Genomic DNA, 23,124 nt, shown 5'->3' on the forward strand with positions numbered 1-23,124 from the left:
AAAAAAAAAAGAATGTCCTGTTGAACCATGAAAGAAACTGAAAATCATGAATACCTGTTTTCTGAATGCTTACCAGGAGAAGTATCTTGCCTTTCAGTGTCTGGAGAGATTAGTGTTCCTTGCTTGAAAACTCTGGGATAACCTCACCTGGGACAGATTGCTCAGAAGAAGATGTTCATCCCCCTTGAAATGATCACTTCCTGTTGCCATTCAACCCATAATGAGGATCATAGCTCACTGAACCCAAAGGATTTAGGTGCACACTATAACCCAGGAGGAAATAACTTGTACAGCAAAAGGACTACAAGACTTTGCTAATATAGATCAGCAAATACCTGGGGAATATGTATGGAAGGGGATCCTAAGGGTATTAAGCCAAGCTGAGCAAAATATAGCTCTAGGTCAAATTCTTTGATGTCGGTGCACTCACTAGACAGTCTGGATTTAATGTGTTGGCTCATGCAGATGGAGGTGGCTCTAAGAGTTTCCTTAGTACACTGATGGAAACTCCAGCTCAACAGTGGCCTACCAGAACGAAGCTGAGGTGCCAGAACTCCCACCATGTTGGAATAAAGAAGCCAAAGGCTTAGACTGATGGGAATATTGGAGTAGAATTATCGTGCGTGATCCACATACTTACCCCCTAACTGCATTCCGCAAGAAGTCCTAGGAGACATTTCCTCCACTAAGGCGTGGAGAAATATATGGGTGAGGAAAGCCCGTGCATTTCTGAAAAGCTCTGCAGGTGCTCTGTGTTTGTGGAAGGTAGGTGTCCCGTGGAGGATTCACTGTGCGATAGGTCCGTCAGATGGGCTGCCTGATTTCAGTGAGGATAATGGGAACCTGAAGCAGCAGAGGCCAGATGACAGTGTATTACCACCAAAGATACGATCGGTGCATCTGCTGCTGAGGGCAGCAGGGACACACCGGTAATCAGAATACCTCGGCCCACAGCAAACTTTGGCGGTGACTAATTGGTCACCATGTGCCTAGAACAAATAGATGAGCAGGCTACTAAAAAGTTGCTTGATCTATGTCACAGGGGAAAAAAAAGTCTTGCTCTGGTAGCCAAAATGTCTAACTTGAGTCACGACAGTGGAAAGCCACGGACTCTCTCCCCGTTTCCAGACCTAAGCATAGATTCAGAGCACCTGATTAAAAGGGAGATTGGGGTGCGGGGTTGGGGGTGGGGGCTGGGTGGGGCAGTCAGTTGGGGGCCAGCTCTTGGTTTCTGCTGATGTCGTGACTGCAGGGCTTCAGGGTCGTGGGAATGAGCCCTGGCTTGGGCTCTGCGCGAGTCTGCTTGGGATTTTCTCTCCCCTCTCCCTCTGCCCCATCCCACTACATCCTCTCTCTCTTTCTCCCTCTCATAAAGCTTTTTTATTTATTTATTTTATTTATTAATTTTTAAAAGATTTTACTTATTTATTTGACAGAGAGAGAGAGACAATGCAAGCAGGGGGAGTGGGAGAGGAAGAAGCAGGCTCCCAGCAGAGGAGCCTGATGCAGGGCTCGATCCCAGAACGCCGGGATCACGCCCTGAGCCGAAGGCAGACGCTTAACGACTGAGCCACCCAGGCGCCCCTCTCATAAAGCTTTTTTAAAAGGGGAGATTGGGGGGGCACCTGGGTGGCTCAGATGGTTAAGCCTCTGACTCTTGATTTCAGCTCAGGTCATGATCTCAGGGTCGTGGGAATGAGCCCTGCTCCTCCGGGCTCGGCGGGGAGTGTGCTTAACTCCCTCTCCCTCTGCCCCCTGCCCTGCTCTTGGGCATTCTTTCTCTTTAATAAATAAATGAATAAATCTTTATTTTTTAAAAAAAGTAAATTGGGGGACGCCTGGGTGGCTCAGTCGTTAAGCGTCTGCCTTCGGCTCAGGGTGTGATCCCGGCGTTATGGGATCAAGCCCCCCATCAGGCTCCTAGGCTGGGAGCCTGCTTCTTCCTCTCCCACTCCCCCTGCTTGTATTCTCTCTCTCACTGGCTGTCTCTCTCTCTGTCAAATAAATAAATAAAATCTTTAAAAAAAAAAAAAAGGAGATTGGGGCCTCCTTAAGAAAAGAACTGTGGACTGTTTACCAGAATGTGCATTAGAGAAAAAGAAAATACCCACAGCTTTTGAGAATTACTAGATACTGGCTCTGAATTGACGCGAATTCCTGGGGGACCCAGTTGCACTATGGCCCACCAGTCAAGGTGGGGGCTTAAGGTGGTCAAGTAATAGATGGATTCTTAGCTCAAGTCCAACTCACAGGGGGCTCAGCTGATCCACAGTCCCAATCTGTGGTTATTGCCAAGCTCCTGAGAGTGTACTTAGGATAGACAGCGATGGCAACTGGCAGGATCCCCACATTGGCTCTCTGACCCTTGGCATGGGAACATGATGGCAGGAAGGGCTAAGTGAAAGCCCCTGGAACACCTACATCCTATTAAGATAGTTAACCAAAAGCAGTATCACATCCCTCAGGAAACTACAGAGATCAGTGCCATCCTTGAAGACTTGAATGGGCAGGAGTTTGACCTGTGCAGGTATCAGCTGGATCTTCACATTCTTTCATCAGTGTTTTATAGTTTTCAGAGTACAGGTCTTTCACCTCATTGGTTAAGATTATTCCTAGGTATTTTATTACGTTTGGTGCAATTGTAAATGGGGTTGTTTTCTTAATTTCTTCTTCAGCTGTTTCATCTGCAACAGATTCCTCTATATGGATTTTGTATCCTGTGACGTTACTGAATTCATTTTTCAGTTCTAGTAAATTTTTGGTGAAGTCTGTAGGGTTTTCTACATATAGTATCATGTCATCTGCAAATAACGAAAGTTTCAGGGCACCTGGGTGGCTCAGTCAGTTAAGCATTTGCCTTCTGCTCAGGTCATGATCCCAGGGTCCTGGGATCGAGCCCTGCATCGGGTTCCCTACTCAGTGGGGAGACTGCCTCTGCCTCTCCCTCTGCCTGCTGCTCCCCCTGCTTGTGCTCGCTCTCTCAAATAAATAAATAAAAGCTTTTAAAGAAGAGTAATAATAAATAAATAAATAGAAATAAACATGAAATCCTTTATTAAAAAAGATACTGAGAGTTTTACTTCTTCCTTGCTAATTTGGATGTCCTTTATTTCTCTTTGTTGTCTGATTGCTGTGGCTTGGACTTCCAGAACTGTGCTGAATAAAAGTGGTGAGAGTGAACATCCTTGGCTTGTTCCTGACCTGGGTTATGATGTTCACTGTGAGTTTTTTGATTATGTTGAAGTATGTTCCCTCTAGACCTACCTTGTTGAGGGTTTTTATCATGAATGAATGTTGTACTTTGTCAAATGCTTTTTCTGCATTTATTGAAATGATCACATTGTTTTTATCCTTTCTCTTATTGATGTGATGGGTCACACTGATTGATTTGTGAATACTGAACCACCCTTGCATCTTGGGAGTATATCCTACTTGATTATGGTGTATAATTTTTTTTTTAAGATTTTATTTATTTATTCGATAGAGATAGCCAGAGAGAGAGGGAACACAAGCAGGGGGAGTGGGAGAGGAAGAAGCAGGCTCATAGTGGAGGAGCCTGATGTGGGGCTCGATCCCATAACGCAGGGATCACGCCCTGAGCCGAAGGCAGACGCTTTAACCGCTGTGCCACCCAGGCGCCCCTGGTGTATAATTTTTTGATGTATTGTTAGATTTGGTTTGCTAGTATTTTGTTGAGGATTTTTTGCATCCATGTTCATTGGAGATATTGGCCTGCAGTTCTGTGTGTGTGTGTGTGTGTGTGTGTGTGGTGTCTTTTTTTTTTTTAGACTTTTTTTTTATTTATTTGTCAGAGAGAGAGAGAGAGAATACAAGCAGGGGGAGCAGCAAGCAGAGGGAGAAGCAGTCTCAGGATTCAGTCTCAGGACCCTGGGATCATGACCTGAGCCAAAGGCAGACGCTTAACCCACTGAGCCACCCAGGCGTCCCTTTTGTGGTGTCTTTATCTGGTTTTGGTATCAGGGTAATACTGGCCTCGTAGAACGAATTTGGAAGTTTTCCTTCCTCTTCTATTTTTTGGAATAGTATGGGAAGAATAGGTATTAACTCTTCTTTAAAAATGTTTGATAGAATTCCCCTGTGAAGCCATCTAGTCTTGGACTGTGTTTGTTGGGAATTTTTTTGATTGCTGATTCAATTTCATCATTGGTAATTGGTCTGTTCAAATTCTCCATTTCTTCCTGCTTCCGTTTTGGTAGTTCATATGTTTCTTTTTTTTGTTTTTTAGTTTTAATTAATTTATTTCAGAGAAAGAGAGAGAGAGAGCACAAACAGGAGGAGGAGCAGAGAGAGAGGGAAAAGCAGACTCCCCGCTGAGCAGGGAGCCCGATGTGGGGCTTGATCCCTGGACCCTTGGTAGTTTATATGTTTCTAGGAATTTATCCCTTTCTTCTAGGTTGTCCAATTTGTTGGCATATAATTTCTCATAATATTCTCTTGCAATTGTTTGTATTTCTGTGATATTGGTTGTTATTTCTCCTCTTTCATTTGTGATTTTGTTTATTTGAGTCCTCTTTCTCGCTCTCTCTTTCTCTTTTATGAGTCTGGCTAGAGGTTTATCAATTTTGTTGATCTTTTCAAAGATCTGAACAGATCATTGATCTGTTGTATTGTTTTTTATATCATTTATTTCTGCTCTAATTTTTTATGGTGTTCTTCCTTCTGGTTTTGGGTTTGTTCTTCTTCTAGCTCCTTTAGGTAAGGTTAGGTTGTTTATTGTAGATTTTCTTGCATCTTGAGGTAGGCCTGTACTGCCATAAACTTTCCTCTTAAAATCGCTTTTGCCCATCCCAAAGATTTTGGACCATTGTGTTTTCATTTTCATCTCTTTCCACGTAATTTTTAAAAATGTCTTCTTTGGGGCACCTGGGTGGCACAGCGGTTAAGCGTCTGCCTTCGGCTCAGGGCGTGATCCCGGCGTTATGGGATCGAGCCCCACGTCGGGCTCCTCCGCTGTGAGCCTGCTTCTTCCTCTCCCACTCTCCCTGCTTGTGTTCCCTCTCTCGCTGGCTGTCTCTATCTCTGTCAAATAAATAAAATCTTTTAAAAAAAAAATAAAAATAAAAAAATAAAAAAAATAAAAATGTCTTCTTTGATTTCTTGGTTGAGCCATTCACAGTTTAGTAGCATGTTCTTTAACCTCCATGCATTTATGCTCTTTCCAGACTTTTTCTCGTGGTTGATTTCTCGTTCCATAGCGTTGTGGTCAGAAAATATGCGTGGTATGACTTTGATCTTTTTGAATTGGTTGAGACTTGTTTGGTGGCCCAACAATGTGATCTATTCGGGAGAATGTACCATGTCAAGATCTCTGGAGATCCTGGGACACAACCCTACCTGGGAGAAGTTGATTGGAACTGAGAAGCAGGTCCCCCGTTTAGACAGGTGCACACTCTTTGATTTGCCTCCGGTGCCTCCTTGCTCCCCTCCTCTTTATTACCAGTCTTTGTCAGGTAGGCTTTTGAGCTTGGGACCCCTCCTCTATTCCGGCTTCTCCTTTAAGATTGAGACTAGGGCCCTAGAGGTCCAATTGCTTGTCTAGTTGGTAGAACTGGTAAGAGACAAAGGCAGAGCTAGAATTCTTTTCTCCTGGGACATATCCTGAGTTCTTTCTGGTACCAGATGCTGCCTCTTCTTGAAAAATATTTTGGGGCACCCAGGTGTCTCAGATGGTTAAGCATCTGCCTTCGGCTCAGGTCATGATCTCCACGTCCAGCTTGGTGGGGAGTCTGCTTCTCCCGCTCCCTCTGCCTCTCCCCCTGCTTGTGCGCTCCCCTTCTCTTGCTCTCTCAAGTGAATAAACAAAATCCTTAAAAAAAATGTTTTGGCACTTATGAAGGAAAATTGTCCTCGCAGGATGTGTTTGGAGAGATGTAGTCGAGTTGACCTTCATAAGGAATGTCTCATCTTGTTGTCCCAGCCACTCTCAAGTCTTAAGTGAGTCTTAATATGGCCTTATTGTATTGTATGAATGGGGTCCTAGTATCATTTGAGCTTCATCTGGGATCACTGAGATACACTTGGATAAAATGCAGTGAACACTGGGGTACTGCCTCTGGGTACTCTGGAGAGCTAAAAACTGTTCACCTAATGTATCAATGAGTTTGTGGGTATATAATTAGGTGGTTTACTCTTGCTCTTTTCCTTTACATTAGGGGTATCCAATAATTTGTACTTATTTATATGTAAATTCCTTATTTTGAAAATAATTTCAAACTTACAGGGACATTGAAAGGCTACTACAAAGAACTTCATTTTGAAGTTTACCCAGAATGGGGCACCTGGCTGGCTCAAGTTGATTGATCTCCAGGTTGTGAGTTCGAGTCTATGTTGGGTGTAGAGATTACTTAAAAATAAAATCTTTAGGGGCGCTTGGGTGGCTCAGTCAGTTACGCATCTGCCTTTGGCTCAGGTCGTGATCCTGGGGTTCTGGGATCGAGCCCCGCATTCAGCTCCCTGCCCAGCGGGGAGTCTGCTTCTCCCTCTGCCCCTTCTCCCGCTTGTGTTCTCTCTCCCTCTCACTCACTCTCTCTCAAATAAGTAAATAAATAATATCTAAACTAAATAAATAAATAAAATCTTTAAAAATAAATAAATAAAAATAAAGTTTACCCAGATTCACTAGTTAACATTTTGCCATATTTGCTTCATCATTTTCTCTATGTGTGCATAAAGAAAATACATATAATTTGAACTATCTAAGAGTAGGTTGGATATATCATATTCCTTTGCCCCATAATACTTCAGCGTATATTTACTAAGAATATACTTTTACATATCTAAAGTAGTTATCACATTCAGGAAATATGGATATTATAGTCTATATTACTAATTCATCAATTTTCCCCATAATGTCTTTTTTTCTTTTTAAGATTTATTTATTTATTTAAGAGAGACAGAGCACACGGGGCGGGGGGGCATGGCGTGGCGGGGCAGAGGGAGCAGGAGAGGGGAAACTGACTTCCCACCGAGCCCGGAGCTCCACGTGGGGCTCCATATCACGATCCTGAAATCATGACCTGAGCCGAAACCAAGAGTCAGATGCTTCGCCGCCTGAGCCACCCAGTTGCAGACCCCCATAATGTCTTTTATAGCAATTCTTTTCTGGATCTGGGCCAAGATCACGTTCATTTATTGCTAGTCACTTTGGCCTTCTTTTACCTGGAACAGTTCCTCAACCTTTGGTCCTTCATGCCATGGGGCTGTTTTGAGGATTACAGTCTTGTTATTTCTCCTCTATGTTTCTTCTTTTTATGTGCATATGCCTGTATATTCACACCTAGTAACAGTATGGACGCATGGATTCTTCTTTGTTCAATAGATTATAATCTATTATTTTACTTACATACTGTGATACACAAATTGTGCCCGATTTGGCCTCTTTCAGCTGGCTCCTATGTCTCTTTAATGCCCTAATACTTGTTTTTAATACTTATTTTCTGGCACAACAAAATATTCCAAACTCCCCTGGTATCTTTCTTGCTTCTGCCCAAGCTGGGATCAGGGAGGACCCTCAAGGAGCCCTGGGCCCTGGGATTTTTCTGTGGGATATTTAGAAACCAAGATTTGAGAACTAGGTATGTGTAGATCAACCAATCATCCTTTTTTCCGCATAAATTTTACGCTGCTGTGTCCTGTTCCCATCCAAACCCACAAAGTTTTTGCTCACTTCTTTCATTCCATATTTGTTCTCCCCTGTTTCCCCAGTGAGAACCCTGTTCCCCAGCAATGTCTATATGTTTACTTGCATGTTCAATCCCCATACCCAAAATAATTTCAGTATTGCCATGCCACTACCACTATTGCAAACTGACTAAGATCACAAGATTTGCAGTTTTTTTTCTTTAGATAGAGGGTGCCCGAAAGTTAGTTGAATTAGTTCTATTTTTTCCCCTTTCAGGGAGTTACTTTTATTCATCTAAAATAGAGTTGGGTTCATTTATGTTTGTATTCCATTGTTTCCTTCCACGAGAATGTGAACAACCACGGAACCCTCATTTACCCCTAACCCTCATAGGTAATCAATTTTATTAGTTGGGGTTTACACTTCTTGTGTTTTCTTTTCTTTATTTTATTTTATTTTCTTTATTTGAGAGAGAACACACGAGTGGTGGGGGTTGGGGGAAGAGGGGTAGAAGGAGAGGGAGAAGCAGGTTCCCTACCAGTGGGGCTCGATCCCAGGACCCTGGGATCACAACTTGAGCCGAAAGCAGATACTTAACCAACTGATCCACCCAGGCGCCCCTTCTTGTGTTTTTCTTTGCAAAAATTTGCAGATATATTTGTTTTCTTATTTTCCCTTCTTCCTTGAACAAGAGGTAGCCTAGTTTAGACTATAAACTTTGCTTTCTTCACTTAATAATATATCCTGGAGGGACGCCTGGGTGGCTCAGCTGTTAAGCGTCTGCCTTCGGCTCAGGTCATGATCCCATGGGATCGATCCCTGCATCGGGTTCCGGGCTCGGCGGGAAGCCTGCTTCTCCCTCTCACACTCCCCTTGCTTGTGTTCCCTCTCTCGCTGTCTCTGTCAAATAAATAAAATCTTTAAAAAAACATAATATATCCTGGAAATCAGTCCATATCAAATCACAGTGATATATATAATTTCTAAAGTGCATATAAGACAACAGTCCATTCATTTACCCAACAATTTGAGTGACTGTGTGCCAGCCACTGAGCAGGACATGAAGGATAGGGAAATGAGTAAATATAGTCCCTGCCCTTTATAAACTCAGATTTCATATAAGCAAAACCATCCCAATACTCTGGGAGCCTGGAGGAGCGAGTCGGTAGTAGCATTTTCAAAAGGACTGAGCTTGAAGAATGAGAAGGTAAGTGAAGAAATAGCACCTGTAAAGGAAGAGTTGAAAAAGAGCAAGGTGTGTCACGGAAATGGGAGTTTCATGAGGCTAAAACTTAGAATTTGAGGGTAGGAGCAAGATGTGAGTGGAGGAGAAAGAAGTACCCATAATGAGGTGGCAGGGCACTCTGTGGTACTGGTAATACCAGGAGAGTGCTAGACTGTGTTATTTAGGCATCCAGGAGACATGGTCTTTAAGACACCACTCGGATCCATTCACTTCACAAGTATTTAATTGACTACCTCCATTGTGCTAGGTACTGCAGACAGTAACAGTAAGATCCCAACCCATAGGGAGCTGACAGAAGCAAGAACTTGCCAGCCAGGCATAGGACGGGAACCTCACCCACAAGACTCCTGGATGAGATAGGAGTGAAGGAATACTTCCTAAAAAGTAAGGCCAACTTTTAGCTAGGTATGTACCTGTTTGTGGTAGAGGGCTTGGGAAGGGTTCCGATGCTAATGCCTGGAGCCAAGGGAGATTGATACACTGGAAGTTTTGCGGGGATTAAGACCACAGACTCATCACTGCTCTACTCCTTTCTCCACATTGCAAAGAGTAATCCTCTAAAAATGCAAATCTGACCTCTTTGTTTTCTGTGAAAGGCTCCCCATGACTTTGAGGACAATGTCCAAGTCTCTTTAAAATCTAGTCCCAGGTTCCTTAGGTAAGGTCTCATTTTTTTCAACCTCTTTAATTTTATACTTCTGCAACACTGACGTTTTCTTAATTTGTCACATTCCCCTGCCTAGAAGTTCGTCACCCAACGCTGGATTCGGCGTCACTCCTATCTGATCTCAAGGTGCCCTATGCTTCACCTAATAGATCTCATCTAATTGTCTGAGTCTACCACTAGCTTGAACTCCGCGAGGACAGGAAGTGGTTGAATCACGGTTACTTCCAATGCATCTAGCCTAAAGTCCAGCTAATCTTGAATGAATGAAGGCTGGCTTCATTGCAGAGCTGAATGAAGAATTTTGAATTAGACCCTAGGTACTTTGGCCTTCAGTCTCTCTGTTACTACAGTTTAAGGGTTCATTCTAGGGCATGGAGAAACCATTTAGATATTAAGTCACTGAAGCTAAAAATGATTTCGGATTTAGCATAGATTTATCTGCAACATGCTGAGTTTCAAACCGATAACTTTAACGTCCATCAGTCTTTTATTTAAAGCAGACAAGGTCAAGAGTAGCTCCTCGTGAAACCTATTCACCCGCTTGAGGGGCAGCAGTCGGGTGTTTAGACCCGGGATTTCTTTGCACTTAGACTCCGCCCACGGGCCCCCAAATGGCGGAAGAACTGCACGCTACGTCGTGACATCTCACACAACTGCGGAGGTATCCCGACGCTACGCCACCGGCGTGGGCGGGGCGGCCGGTTCTTCCTCCCTCACGGCTACTTCGGCTCCTCCCCCAGTGTTTCACACGTTCATTGTGAAGGGACAGCGGCAGCCAACCTCTAGGGCTGTTTGAGACCTAGAGACCCTAAAGCTTTGGAGCGCGTGAGCGCCCGCGCTGCTCCTTCTCCACTCCAAGGGCTAGGGGAGTGAGATTCGCCTCTTTTTATTCTCTCCTCTCTTGCCCGGAGCCAACCGCCCCGGTGCGCGCGGACATCTAGCGCCGCCGCTCCCTCCTCCCTGCCCCTCCCCCTTCGGGAGCTCCCGCCCGCGCGCTCCTCCTCCTCCTCTTTCCCCGGCGACGCGCACGCGCGCCAGGCCGGCTCGCGCCCTCTCGCTTTCCTCGGGTCCGCGAGACCCCCTCCCCTTCCGCCTCGCGGCGCTTCGTCGCGCCGCGGTCTTCTCTATCCACCCCCGACATCGCGGGGCTCCCCCCGCCCGCCAACGGCGGGTCCCCGGCTTCCCAAGCCCCCTCGCTTCCCGCGCTCTCCAGCAGGGGCCTAGCCCCAGCCTCCTCTCTCCCTCCCTTCCCCCTAATTCCCCTTCCGGACGCTGCCATCATGTTGAAGCCTCAGCCGCCACAACAGACCTCCCAGCCCCAGCAGCCGCCCCCCACGCAACAGGCCGTAGCCCGCCGGCCTCCCGGGGGCACCAGCCCTCCCAACGGCGGCCTCCCGGGGCCCCTGGCCTCCACCTCGGCTCCCCCAGGGCCTCCCGCGGCCGCTTCTCCCTGCCTGGGGCCTGCAGCCGCCGCCGGGAGCGGGCTCCGCCGGGGAGCCGAGGGCATCTTGGCGCCGCAGCCGCCGCCGCAGCAGCAACATCAGGAGAGGCCAGGGGCAACGGCTATCGGCAGCGCCAGGTGAGGAGGGGTGGGTTTCCGGGCGCTGGAGCCGAGGCTGCGGGGCGGCGGCGGCGGCTCGGCTCCGGCCCGGCGGCTGGGGACCTGAGGACACCGCGCGAGGCGGGTACCTAGCCCGGCCACCTTTGCGGGGCGCCGGGGGAGAGTGGGGAACTCCCGTGAGGCTGGGGGTGGGCCCCTTTAGGTCCTAACAGGTCAGAGGGAAAGGGTCCCCCGGGCGGCCGGCGGGACATTTGGGGGCCGTGCTCAGCTCTCAGAGCTTATTGGGCCTCGGGGCTCGGGCATTAAGGGCAGGCGGGGCTCATCCCGCCAGCGCCGTCAGAACGAGGAGTTGGGGGGGCGAAGAGGTGATCGGGGTCCCCGGCTCCATTACCACGAAGGGTCTCGCGGTCCCCGGCTGCAGCCAATGGGGAGTCAGCTGCGGGAAGGGGTCCCCGGCCGTAGCCAATGGAGGGGGGCGCGCGGCCCACAGTTTGGCCAATGGGGAGGGAGGGACTTGGGAGCGGGTTGCTACCTCCCCCTTCCCGGTCTGGCCAGTAGGAGGGGAGCGGGGTGGGCGGGGGGACGGAAGGAGGGACAACTGGGAGGACTGCGGGCAGGGAACCTCCAGCGCGCGCGCTCCTCCCGTACGTGCGCGCGGATGCTCTGTCTTATGACCCGGGCATTCGTGAGCCACGGGTAACCTATAGGGCAGGGTTTGGGAGTGTGCGTGGAGGGGTTCGCCTGTGTTTGTGGATGAGCGGTGGACACCCCACTCGGTTTCTTCTGTATGTGGCTTAATGGAATTGAGAGTGGCGGTACACGCAGGCGCAGTGGGTTCTGGTCGCGGGAGGGGTGATTTTAGAGCCCCGTGGGCTTTACTGCGCAGGCGCAGACCGGGCGAGGCCTCCCGGTGGATGGCTTTTGCGGCTGCGCTGTCCCCCAGCCCCGCCAACGGCCCCCTCATCGCCCTCTTCAACCGACGGTTACATCAGCCAGCGAGGAGCAGGGTTACTGGGCGATCGGTGACCCCTCCTAGAGTGGGTAGCATTGAATGAGTAGTAGAGGTCGGGAGGGTGGGTTGTAAAGGGAGTACCCTCCTCCCAGAGTTTGGGGCATAAGGTTGGTGAAAATGATTGTCTTTTCTGTTTGAGGGGTAATGTACCTGAGCTAGGTGGTTCTGAATCTGCATTCCCTGAGCTTTCGTCTTTATGTCTAGGGTGGATGCTTGGTTAACGACTACTGTAGCGTCATTGCTTTTTTGGAAGCGTGGGGCCCTGACCCCTTGGAGAAAGTGAGAAGGTTGTGTTGAATTGACAACCATTGTTGTTTGAGGTCTGTTTTAGTGGCGTTTGGTGGAAATGTGTTTACTGGCTTTTACTGTCTATGCCTTTCTTCCTCTGTAAGGTGAGAGTTTAAAATTCTTGTGGGTAATTTATTTGTAGTCTAAATCAGCATCTTTACAGGATATGTGGTTCTAGGATACCAAGTTCTTTGAAATTAATTGTATAAGAGGGATTGAATGTGTTTAACTAGTTTCTTGTTTCCTTTCTCATAGGGGACAAAGCACAGGAAAGGGACCCCCACAGTCACCGGTGAGTGGCACTCCGCACCCGCAAAGTACAGAGGTACATGTGGGCATATAGGACAGATCGTGTGCACAAATAGTCTATTGGGCTCAGAAGAGTAGAGGCCCAGCACATACCAAGTGGGTGTGAGTGGATTGTGGGTATTCAGGAGGAAGGTGAGATGTTGACTAGCTATTTATTTCTCCTGTGTTATTGGTAGGTGTTCGAGGGTGTCTACAACAATTCCAGAATGCTGCATTTTCTTACAGCTGTTGTGGTAAGTGGGTACCTAACCCCTAGGTTGTTTGAGGAATGTAATGCACCAGTTTGCTGGAGACCTTCTTCTTCTCCACTCTTCCAGGGCTCCACTTGTGATGTAAAAGTGAAGAATGGTACCACTTACGAAGGTATCTTCAAGACTCTGAGCTCAAAGGTTAGTGTACTCAAATTAGCTGATTTTTGGAATTTTCATGGAAGAAGGAGGAGAATGAAATAGGTTCATTGGAGATGTGAGTTGAATGGTGTTGGATGATGTTTTGTTACTCGTTTCTGTAGGCCTGTGTCGGAGTAGTGCTGGAAGCAATAAGAAATGTGGGTTGGACATTGGAGGGGTGGGTACTCTAATATTACAATACTTAGTCCTGGGCTGATACTGGTACTGAGAAGACTTTGTGACAGTGTGGTGTTGGAATGAGGTTAGAAAATGTAAAAGGAAAATAGTCCTGTTTTTGCCACCACGTTTCTTGATACTGACCCTTTACTGTTTTGAAATGGGACTTTTATAGTTTGAACTAGCAGTAGACGCTGTACACCGGAAAGCATCTGAGCCAGCAGGTGGCCCTCGTCGGGAAGACATTGTGGACACCATGGTGTTTAAGCCAAGTGATGTCATGCTTGTTCACTTCCGAAATGTTGACTTCAATTATGCTACTAAAGGTATTGTGTTGGGTTTTTGTGTCAGACTAGAGGGCAGAGAGCAGTTACATAATGACTTGAATCTTTTTCTCCCCCCCCCTTTTTTAAGATTTTATTTATTGAGAGAGATCACGAGCAGGGGGAGGAGTAGAGGGAGAAGCAGGCTCCCCACTGAGCAGAGAGAGGGAGAAGCAGGCTCCCCTCTGAGCAGGGAGCCCCATGCAGGACTCGAACTTAAGACCGTGGGAACATGACCTGAGCCGAAGGCCAACACTTAACTGACTGAGCCATCTAGGCGCCCCTAGGTTTTTCTTCTTGAGAGTATGTCTTGATGTCTAAGATACAGTTGGGTGTATTCCAGGCTGTGTTGCGGTCCTTCATGTTTCCCTTGCTTTGCTTTCAACTCTTGCTCCTCTTGAACTCTTAAGATGAGGCTTGTTGTGCTTCACCGCCCACACCCTCTCTTTCCCCCAACCCTGACACACACTTTTCTTTGCTTCCGAACTACTTACTGGGGGTGAGGGTGTTGGAAGAGGCTGTGAAATAATCCCCTCACTCCTGATCTTCGACTCTGCCCCCACAGACAAGTTCACTGATTCAGCCATTGCCATGAACTCAAAGGTGAATGGAGAGCACAAAGAGAAGGTGCTTCAGCGCTGGGAAGGGGGCGACAGCAACAGTGATGACTATGACCTCGAGTCTGACATGGTACAGCCCCCCTTCCCTGAGAACCCAAGAGCCGGGCGCTCTGCTGCCCAAGTGCAGGTCGTTCGTTGACTGTGATGTCACTCCTGGAACCAAGTGTTGCTTCTGGGGAGGGGAGAAGAGGTTTTTACTATTGCCCGTTGATGGCTTTCAGATTCCAAATGAAAAGCTACGGAAAATAACAAAACAAAAATACTTGTTTTCCAATCATCTGCGATTGACAGCTACTAACATTTGCTTCAAGATTTTTTTTTCCTTCAGTTTAGCAAAGGGTAGACAAGATTGTAGACTGTGTTAGTAGACCCAGGTCCTTCCAAAAACAAGGGCTTTGAATCATTTCAGATTTCTCTTGAGTTAATGTATTATTATGCTATACTTAATTTGCACAAGAATTTACTTCCACTGCTTGTTGTTTTCATTTTTTTTTCGTGTTGGTATATAGATCATTGCTTTCAACTATTTTGTCTATTTTTGTTTATATGCGTGAATGTGTATATATGTAAATATACACAAGGAAACACATTTCTCTTTTTCCTTACTGATTGGTATTTGTTGCCATTATTTTGCTATTAAAAATAGTGCCACGTACACCTATACCAAATTTTTCTAGAACATACACCTGGAAATGGATTCGTTAGGTTTTAAGACTTTGGTTTTACTAGTTGTTGCCAGTCTGTGCTATAACTGGTAGTACTAGTTGATATTCCTGCCAGCCTTGTTCTTTTTTTTGGACTTGGTTTGGTCAGATTTGTGTGTTTTTCAGCCTGGTGGAGAATGACAGGTCAGTGTTGCTTTCCTTTCTGGTTTTTAAAACATTCTCCTTCCTCCCTCCTTAGTCCAATGGATGGGACCCCAACGAAATGTTCAAGTTCAACGAGGAGAACTATGGTGTGAAGACCACCTATGACAGCAGTCTTTCTTCTTACACGTGAGTGTCTTGGTACTTCCCAGTTGGTGCAGTTTGAAGCATGGGGTCATGGCATTTGTTCATGCTTTTCTGGGTGTTCAAGATGCCCTCTTCCCCACTTCTGGTCTGCCTTGTTTCATTGTCCCCTCAAAATACCAGGTCATCTCATGGATAGAAATAGGTACTTTCTTGTCCATTTACCCATACTTTTCTCTAGAACTTAAAGCATACTTACACATGCCTATAAGTATTCTGGTTCAGAGATTGGCCTTGTTGCCCCACGTGGGACCTAGTAGATGCCCATTAAATATGTGCTGAGTTGTTGAAGGGGTTAAACATCTGCACACCTGAGCTGCTGATGAGCCTGACCAAAATGTTTCCCTCCTCCTTCTCTTGTCCCCTGGCACTGGGGTGTGGTGGTCTGTGGTCCTCTCAGGGTGCCCTTGGAGAAGGACAACTCAGAAGAGTTTCGTCAGCGGGAGCTGCGTGCAGCCCAGTTGGCCCGAGAGATTGAATCGAGCCCCCAGTACCGCCTGAGGATCGCCATGGAGAATGATGATGGGCGCACCGAGGAGGAGAAGCACAGCGCAGTCCAGCGGCAGGGTTCAGGACGGGAGAGCCCCAGCTTGGCATCTAGGTGATTGCTGGGGGCGGCCTGCTCTTTTGGGGGCTCTTTACAGGCCAGGGCTTGGGCCAAGAGCTTTGTACACTCCTGTTAAAGCTTCATGGCCACATAAGATGTAGGTTAGTATGTAATTATTCCCAATTTTCTGGTTTAATAATTGAGGCCTAGAGCAGATAAGTAGTTTGTCCAAGGTAACAAAGCTAAAGCTTGTGGATTTAGAAAAAAAAAAATTTTTGAGTTTTGATACTCTTTTTTTCTCTGTATGTTCATCCATATGTATGTCTGAACTTTTCCCCCTTATGAAAGCAAAATCAAAGTGTACACGATGTTTAATAACCTGTAAAAGCTGTACCTTGAACTACAGTGTGATACTTCCTTTCTCATAGGTCAGGAGTGGTACAGTTGTGGGGCTCTGGCCAGGTTGGTTAGGTCAGGGTTGACGCCAAAGGTCAGAAGCCTTACAGCTACAAAACATTTAACCAGAACAGATCTTCAAGTGGGGGTAGTGCAGAAAGCTGGAGCGTGCGTGCATGTGCGTGTGTACATGCATGCACACTTTAGGAGGAAAGGCTTCATTTTTCCAAAACGTGTGGGTTTTATGACTAATTGACCTTACTTGAGCTCTCCCCCTAGGGAAGGAAAGTATATCCCTCTACCCCAACGAGTTCGGGAAGGTCCCCGGGGAGGAGTTCGATGCAGTAGTTCCCGGGGTGGCCGGCCTGGCCTTAGCTCCTTGCCACCTCGTGGTCCTCACCACCTTGACAGTAGCAGCCCTGGCCCAGGTTCTGAGACACGTGGTATCAACGGAGGTGAGTTACGAAGCGGGCTTTTGTTGGGGGGGTAGGGAAGAGGATAAGAAGGAGGAGGGAAGGATAATTGAAAGGGTAGATGGGCTGGAAGGGTGATGTGTTGGTGATAATGTAATAGCAGATACTCTGCCTCTTTTTTCCCCATCTTAAAAAAAAAAAAAAATTAGGCCCTTCCCGCATGTCCCCTAAGGCACAGCGGCCTCTGAGAGGTGGTGCCAAGACTCTGTCTTCACCCAGCAGTAGGCCTTCTGGAGAAGCTTCTGTTCCACCTCCTCCTGCAGGTAAAATTTCAGCAGTTACATGAAGAAACAGAAATTTATGGGGGGCTATAAATGTCAGTTGTTGGAATGCTCGGATGGGAGACAGTTTCAAGGTATAAGAGATGTTTTGGAGGGGGTCATTTATGCTTTCTAGGGAAGAATTTGTTTCCCTCATGTAGCAATGTCAGCACAGCTGTCTACGGGTTGTGTTGGGCTGGCAGATATCTTTTGTTTAAATTAGTTATCAGGGCGCCTGGCTGGCTCAGTCAGTGGAGCATGCGACTCTTGATCTTAGGGTCGTGAGTTCAACCCCCACATTAGGCATGGAGCTTACTTTAAAAAAAAACACAAATATCAAACAACTTTTTAGTTGTCAACATTTTGAAGCAGGAGACATAGAAAATTTCTTTGGAAATACAGAAAGTTCTGCAAACACTGAACGTGTCTTGCAGCATAATCCTAGTTAGCTGGGACTGAGCTGTGACTGCCTCTCTAAACATTGCAGTCTTTGATGCTGCTCAAGTGTACCTTACCTGCTTACGTTACCTGCCTTGCTCTTTTGGGTGTTTAGGTTTGTGATCTTGCATATGAAAAAAAGTGGATAAACTTTCCTTGGTGTTTCTAGCGGGTTCCCTATGCTCCTCACTCACTGAACGGCAGTAACCATTGTATAGCTTTCCCTTTACTTCCAGTGGGCCGGATGTACCCACCGCGCTCTCCCAAGTCAGCTGCCCCTGCCCCAATCTCAGCTTCCTGTCCTGATGCCCCCATGGGATCAGCAGTACCGACCTCTTCGGCTTCCATCCCTGTGACATCATCGGTTGTGGATCCTGGAGTAGGCTCTGTTTCCCCAGCTTCTCCAAAGATCTCATTGGCCCCCACAGATGGTAAGAGCCAGGTGGTTGAGGGTTTGTGGACAATGTGAAGTGTGGTTCTAGACAGAAGAACCTTCAGGCATGTGTCTCTTCTTGCTCAGTAAAAGAACTCCCAGCCAAGGAACCTGGGAGAACACTGGAGTCCCAGGAGCTGTCCCGGATAGCTGGGAAAGGTGAGGATTGGTTTTTTGTTTATTGGGGTTTTTTGGTGGTATTTTGTTGCTGTTATTAAGATTTTATTTATTTGACAGAGAGTGGGTATAAGCCGGGAGAGCAGCAGGGAATGAGGGAGAAGCAGGCTCCCCGCTGAGCAGGGAGCCAGATGGGGGCTCGATCTCAGGACCCTGGGATCATCACCTGAGCCAAAGGAAGATGCTTAACCAACTGAGCCACCCAGGCGCCCCCTTTTTTGTGGTTTGTTTGATTTTCTGAAGTGTAATGTCCTTTTTATTCTGGGAGTACTTCAGTTAGTAACAAGAGTTATGGGGGTTCAGAAACAGTGTCTTGTCAGTTCAGTCTTAGTTCTACAGGATTTTCAAGCTTTTTTTTTTTTCCCTAGTTTTCTTTGTCCTTTGGGGTACTGGCATTGTAGCCATCTTCGAGAAAAGAAATGTATATTTTCTCCTTTTTCTTCTGTTTCTCCTAGTCCCTGGCCTTCAGAATGAACAAAAACGCTTTCAACTGGAAGAACTGAGGAAGTTCGGGGCCCAGTTTAAGGTAAGAGGAGTGTGGGAGTGAGCCAAGGTGTTAGGATGAAGCGGGATGAGGGGGCTTATAGAAGAAGCACAGGACAAGGACCGGGTGTGATAGAAGAGATGAGCGAGTAAGGATGCAAGGGAGGCCAAGCCTGGGGCCCGGACCAGCTGTCTGAATACTGTATGTGTGCTGCTCTCCTTCCAGCTGCTGCCCAGTAGCTCCCCTGAGACCATCCTGGATCCTTTTCCTCCCCGGATCTTAAAGGAAGAGGCCAAAGGGAAAGAGAAGGAGGTTGATGGTCTATTGAGTTCAGAGCCAGTGGGGTCCCCAGTCTCCTCAAAGACGGAGTCCGTATCGGATAAGGAGGACAAGCCGCCCCTGCCGCCGGCAGGGGGCACAGAGGGGCCGGAGCAGCCCCCTCCACCTTGCCCAAGCCAAACTGGCAGCCCCCCGGTGGGCCTCATCAAGGGAGACGACAAAGATGAGGGCCCGGTCGCTGAGTGAGTAGGATGGGGAGCTGGGTGGGTGTCAGGTGGGGAGAGGAGCAAGCCATGAGGATTGACTTTCTTTTTCTCTCACAGACAAGTGAAGAAGTCAACACTGAACCCCAACGCCAAGGAGTTCAATCCCACAAAGCCTCTGCTGTCTGTGGTGAGACAGGATGGGTGGATGTGGATTGGTTTCCCCGAGGGAGGCTTGGGAGTGGGGTAAGAGAGCATGGGGGAGGCTCTCTGAAACTTGGGGTGCTCAGGGGAAGATAGACAGGTATCAGGCTTGGGGGCGGGAGATCATGATGTGTCATTAAGTGTGTGTGTTTCTCCTTGAGGTTAGCGTTCAGCTCAGGGAACATGTGTTGGGGTAGTTAGTTGTGAGCATGGCTTTCAGTCAGGCCCCTGATTTGGCTTGAACTCCCGTACTTTAAAAAAAAAAAAAACACACCAAAACTTGGTGATCATGGACGAGCTGTTTAATTTTTCTGTCTTGGTTTCCTTACCTATAATTTTAGAATACCCGTGTCATGGGGTCCGACGTGAGGCTTAACCAAGATGCAGCGGAGAATGTGTGTGGCAGGCAGCACTCTGAATGCTGTGCTGCTATCATAGGCGCAGGAGAGGCGGACAAAAACCAAACTTACACAACGTCCTTTGTCTCTCACAGAATAAATCCACCAGTACCCCAACTTCTCCGGGGCCCCGGACTCACTCAACTCCCTCCATCCCGGTGCTGACAGCAGGCCAGAGTGGGCTCTACAGCCCCCAGTACATTTCTTACATACCTCAGATCCATATGGGACCAGCTGTTCAGGTAAGAGGAGAGACTGAGCAGTCCGGGCTAAGAGGCTGGGTTGGGCTGCTGAGGACCAGTCCGGCCTGTTGAGGGCATTTGTGAGCAAGCTGTTGAGCTTCGTCTGTGTTCTTTTCCCTAGGCACCTCAGATGTATCCGTACCCTGTATCCAGTTCTGTGCCTGGACAGCAGGGCAAGTACCGGGGAGCAAAAGGTGAGCAGAGTCGGCAGTGCTGGTCGGTGGGACTGCCAGGTTGCCTCCTGGCAGATGGAGCTTGAGCTCGGCACCCTTTCCCCTACCCCAGGCTCCCTGCCCCCCCAGCGCTCGGACCAACACCAGCCAGCCTCAGCCCCTCCGATGATGCAGGCCGCCGCCGCCGCTGGCCCGCCTCTGGTGGCTGCCACGCCGTACTCTTCCTACATCCCTTACACCCCGCAGCAGTTCCCGGGCCAGCCCGCCATGATGCAGCCCATGGCCCACTACCCCTCGCAGGTAACCGAGGCATGGGAGGGAAGTAGGGGGATGGAGTGGAGGATCACCTCTGTTCCATCACCCAGACTCAGGCCCCCATCCTGGCTGTGGTAGGACCCCTAGCAAGGCACCGCTACTGTCTGAGGTATAGATCTCATAGCGTCTCCTGGCTGGGGTGGTTGTGAGCGTGAAACAGGGTGGTTGTGACAAGGACAGAGTGATGCTGTGCACGGGTTCTCAGGCAGCAGGCTGTGCTGACCACTTCTCTCCTTGCCCCTCCAGCCGGTGTTTGCCCCCATGCTTCAGAGCAACCCACGCATGCTGACGTCGGGGAGCCATCCCCAGGCCATTGTGTCGTCCTCCACCCCTCAGTACCCTTCTGCAGAGCAGCCCACCCCCCAAGCCCTCTATGGTGAGTTCTGTGCTCTTCTCCTCGGACGTTGCTCCTCAGCTCCCTACAGTGTGGTTGGCACTGATTCTCTCCCTCTTTCCTGCTATAGCCACTGTTCACCAGTCCTATCCACACCATGCCACGCAGCTCCATGCCCACCAGCCGCAGCCGGCCACCACGCCTACTGGGAGCCAGCCGCAGTCCCAGCATGCGGCCCCCAGTCCCGTCCAGGTGTCTGCCATGGGAGATCCGAGTGGTTGGGGCAGTAATGGGTGGCTGGAAGAGGGGGATAGAGTTTGAGGGGTCGCTCCCCAGCAGGGGAGGGTCAGGGGCCAGTGGGTGGTAGGCCTGGTACCTGAGGAGTGGAGTGGTACTCACCCTTCCCCTCCCCCCTAACAGCACCAGGCGGGGCAGGCCCCACACCTGGGCAGTGGACAGCCACAGCAGAATCTGTACCACCCAGGGGCCCTGACAGGCACGCCGCCTTCTCTGCCACCGGGACCTTCTGCCCAGTCCCCTCAGAGCAGCTTCCCCCAACCAGCCGCTGTGTATGCCATCCATGCCCACCAGCAGCTGCCCCACGGCTTCACCAACATGGCCCATGTTACCCAGGTAAGAACCCAAGGGACTTGTTTCCTGGGGCTGTCCTGTTCCTGAATCCTTGGTGCTCTTTTTCTGAGTGCTCTTAACAGCGGGATTCTCAGAGCCCACGCTTAGCTTCAAGGTACTTACGGCTGTATTTTGTTCTTTATAGGCCCATGTCCAAACTGGAATCACAGCAGCCCCGCCCCCTCACCCTGGGGCTCCCCACCCGCCCCAGGTGATGCTGCTGCATCCACCCCAGAGCCATGGGGGACCCCCCCAAGGCGCGGTGCCCCAGAGTGGGGTGCCTGCACTCTCAGCTTCCACACCCTCACCCTACCCCTACATCGGACACCCCCAAGGTGAGCAGCCTGGCCAGGCGCCTGGATTTCCAGGAGGAGCCGATGACAGGATTCGTGAGTTCTCGTTAGCTGGGGGAATTTGGCATGGAAGAGCTGATGGGCTGCAGGTGGGGCAGGATGCACGGGTTCTGGGAGGGGAGTGAGGGGTCTTGGAGGCAGGGCTGTCCCACAGGGCGCCCGCCGACCTGCACCTGTCTGTGAAGTATGTAGGGTGGGCAGAAGCCACAGTCGCCGCCGCCAGGGGCTTGCTCCTGGCTCTGTCCTTTGCTTCCCTCCGTCCTCGCTCAGTTGTGATCCAGCAGCCCCCCTCCCCACTGCCTCCCCAGCTCTCAGTGACCCCGACTGTCTCCTGACTTAGCCGAGGTAAGGTCAGCGCAGCAGACAGGGCCAGGCTGGGGTGTGGGGGGCTGAGCTGGGCACACGAGTAAGGGCTCTGGCTCACTGGGAAACAGCGATTGATCTGTGCTTCTGACAGCCCCATGAGACACCTTGAGGAGGCCGCTCCTACCCAAACACTCCCCCCACACCCCACACTGGACGGCATTGGTTGAAGGGACAGCTGCTTGGGTTCTAATGCTCCTGCTCTCTTCTCTTTCCCCTCCAACCAGTTCAATCTCATCCCTCCCAGCAGCTCCCCTTCCACCCCCCGGGGAACTGAAGATTGTCCTGGCCGCGACCTGAGACCTCCATGAGTGGAGGGAAGAATGATCTATGTCTCTTCCCCCAGCAGCTCGGACCAGTCCCAGCCTCCCAATCCCCCCTTTCCTCTGGGGGAGCTGGGGAATTCCTGCCAAGCACCTTGAAGGGGAGGGGCCTCAAAGTGGGCAGGGCCAGGGTCCAGCGGGGGTGGGGGGTTCCTGCTCTGCCCCTGCCCAACCCCACCCCATCTTGCCCTCCCATCCTCTTCATCTATCCCCCACTGGAGACGGAAGATCTTTTATTTTCTATTATTTATAACCTCAGACTTGGGCCCCCTGTTTCTTTCTTCCCCATTAACTTGAGTGACCTGCGTGAGAGACAGACAGACAGATGCCCCACAAGGATGGTTGAACAAGGACTTTTACTTTTTATTACATAAAAATATTAAAAAAAAATTAAAAAAAAATAAAATTTTAAACTAACTTAATCTGCCTCTGGTTTCCTCTGGAGAACAGAGTAAGACGGTAGCTGGCAAGCCCTGGGAGGCCTGTGGTGGCTCCAGCAGTGGGGATGCAGCGGCCCAGGCTGAGCACACTTGCTGCCCTGTCCCTGCTGCGCAGCACCCGGCTTCCCAGCGACTTTCTCAGCCTTGATGCAGGCCTCATCTTAAGGTGAGATTTCAAGTGTTTATTGCTATTGCTAGTGTAATTTCTTCATGACATTCTTCTCTGCACCGAAAAGCACGTTAGTGGTTTGGCTGCTGGAAACAGGCCTGCACGGAGCACAGCTGAGGGGTGTTGTGTGCGGGTGGGCGCTGCAAAGGCACTGGCAGAGGGGAGACGGCTGGGTTGAGCCTGGTTTAGGGAAGCAAGAGCTAAACCAGGGGCTAAATGGCACAGAAGAGCCAGGTATGGGTTGTA

General features: G+C 49.2%; 1 protein-coding gene across 20 annotated transcripts; it reads left to right on the top strand.

Moving 5' to 3' along the window:
• Positions 1-10,333: 10,333 nt before the first annotated feature.
• On the top strand, positions 10,334-22,691 carry ATXN2L (ataxin 2 like). Of its 20 annotated transcripts, none has more exons than XM_034670172.1 (24): positions 10,334-11,134; positions 12,672-12,741; positions 12,902-12,958; positions 13,043-13,114; positions 13,467-13,617; positions 14,180-14,304; positions 15,138-15,229; positions 15,645-15,845; positions 16,467-16,642; positions 16,810-16,923; positions 17,577-17,789; positions 17,879-17,950; positions 18,424-18,494; positions 18,678-18,973; positions 19,055-19,124; positions 19,632-19,778; positions 19,900-19,972; positions 20,064-20,251; positions 20,513-20,642; positions 20,731-20,852; positions 21,021-21,233; positions 21,376-21,619; positions 21,769-21,928; positions 22,197-22,691. In XM_034670172.1, exons 1-23 carry the CDS (start codon positions 10,836-10,838, stop codon positions 21,921-21,923), a joined length of 3,351 nt encoding a protein of 1,116 aa, XP_034526063.1. In that variant the 5' UTR covers positions 10,334-10,835; the 3' UTR covers positions 21,924-21,928; positions 22,197-22,691. The 20 variants fall into 20 exon arrangements, with proteins under 20 accessions (XP_034526063.1, XP_034526062.1, XP_034526061.1 ...); XM_034670171.1 differs by having other exon boundaries at positions 10,335-11,134; positions 22,174-22,691; XM_034670170.1 differs by having other exon boundaries at positions 10,335-11,134; positions 21,769-22,691.
• Positions 22,692-23,124: the final 433 nt, after the last annotated feature.

Source organism: Ailuropoda melanoleuca, chromosome 10, assembly GCF_002007445.2.
Source record: "Ailuropoda melanoleuca isolate Jingjing chromosome 10, ASM200744v2, whole genome shotgun sequence".
Taxonomy (NCBI): Eukaryota; Metazoa; Chordata; class Mammalia; order Carnivora; family Ursidae; genus Ailuropoda; species Ailuropoda melanoleuca.

Bases quoted from the DNA above. Each gene is read 5' to 3' on its own strand.
- ATXN2L (XM_034670172.1), top strand. From the start codon at position 10,836: ATGTTGAAGCCTCAGCCGCCACAACAGACCTCCCAGCCCCAGCAGCCG. The intron at 12,742-12,901 runs GTACATGTGGGC...TGTTATTGGTAG, and splicing joins CGCACCCGCAAAGTACAGAG to GTGTTCGAGGGTGTCTACAA. The intron at 12,959-13,042 runs GTAAGTGGGTAC...CCACTCTTCCAG, and splicing joins ATTTTCTTACAGCTGTTGTG to GGCTCCACTTGTGATGTAAA.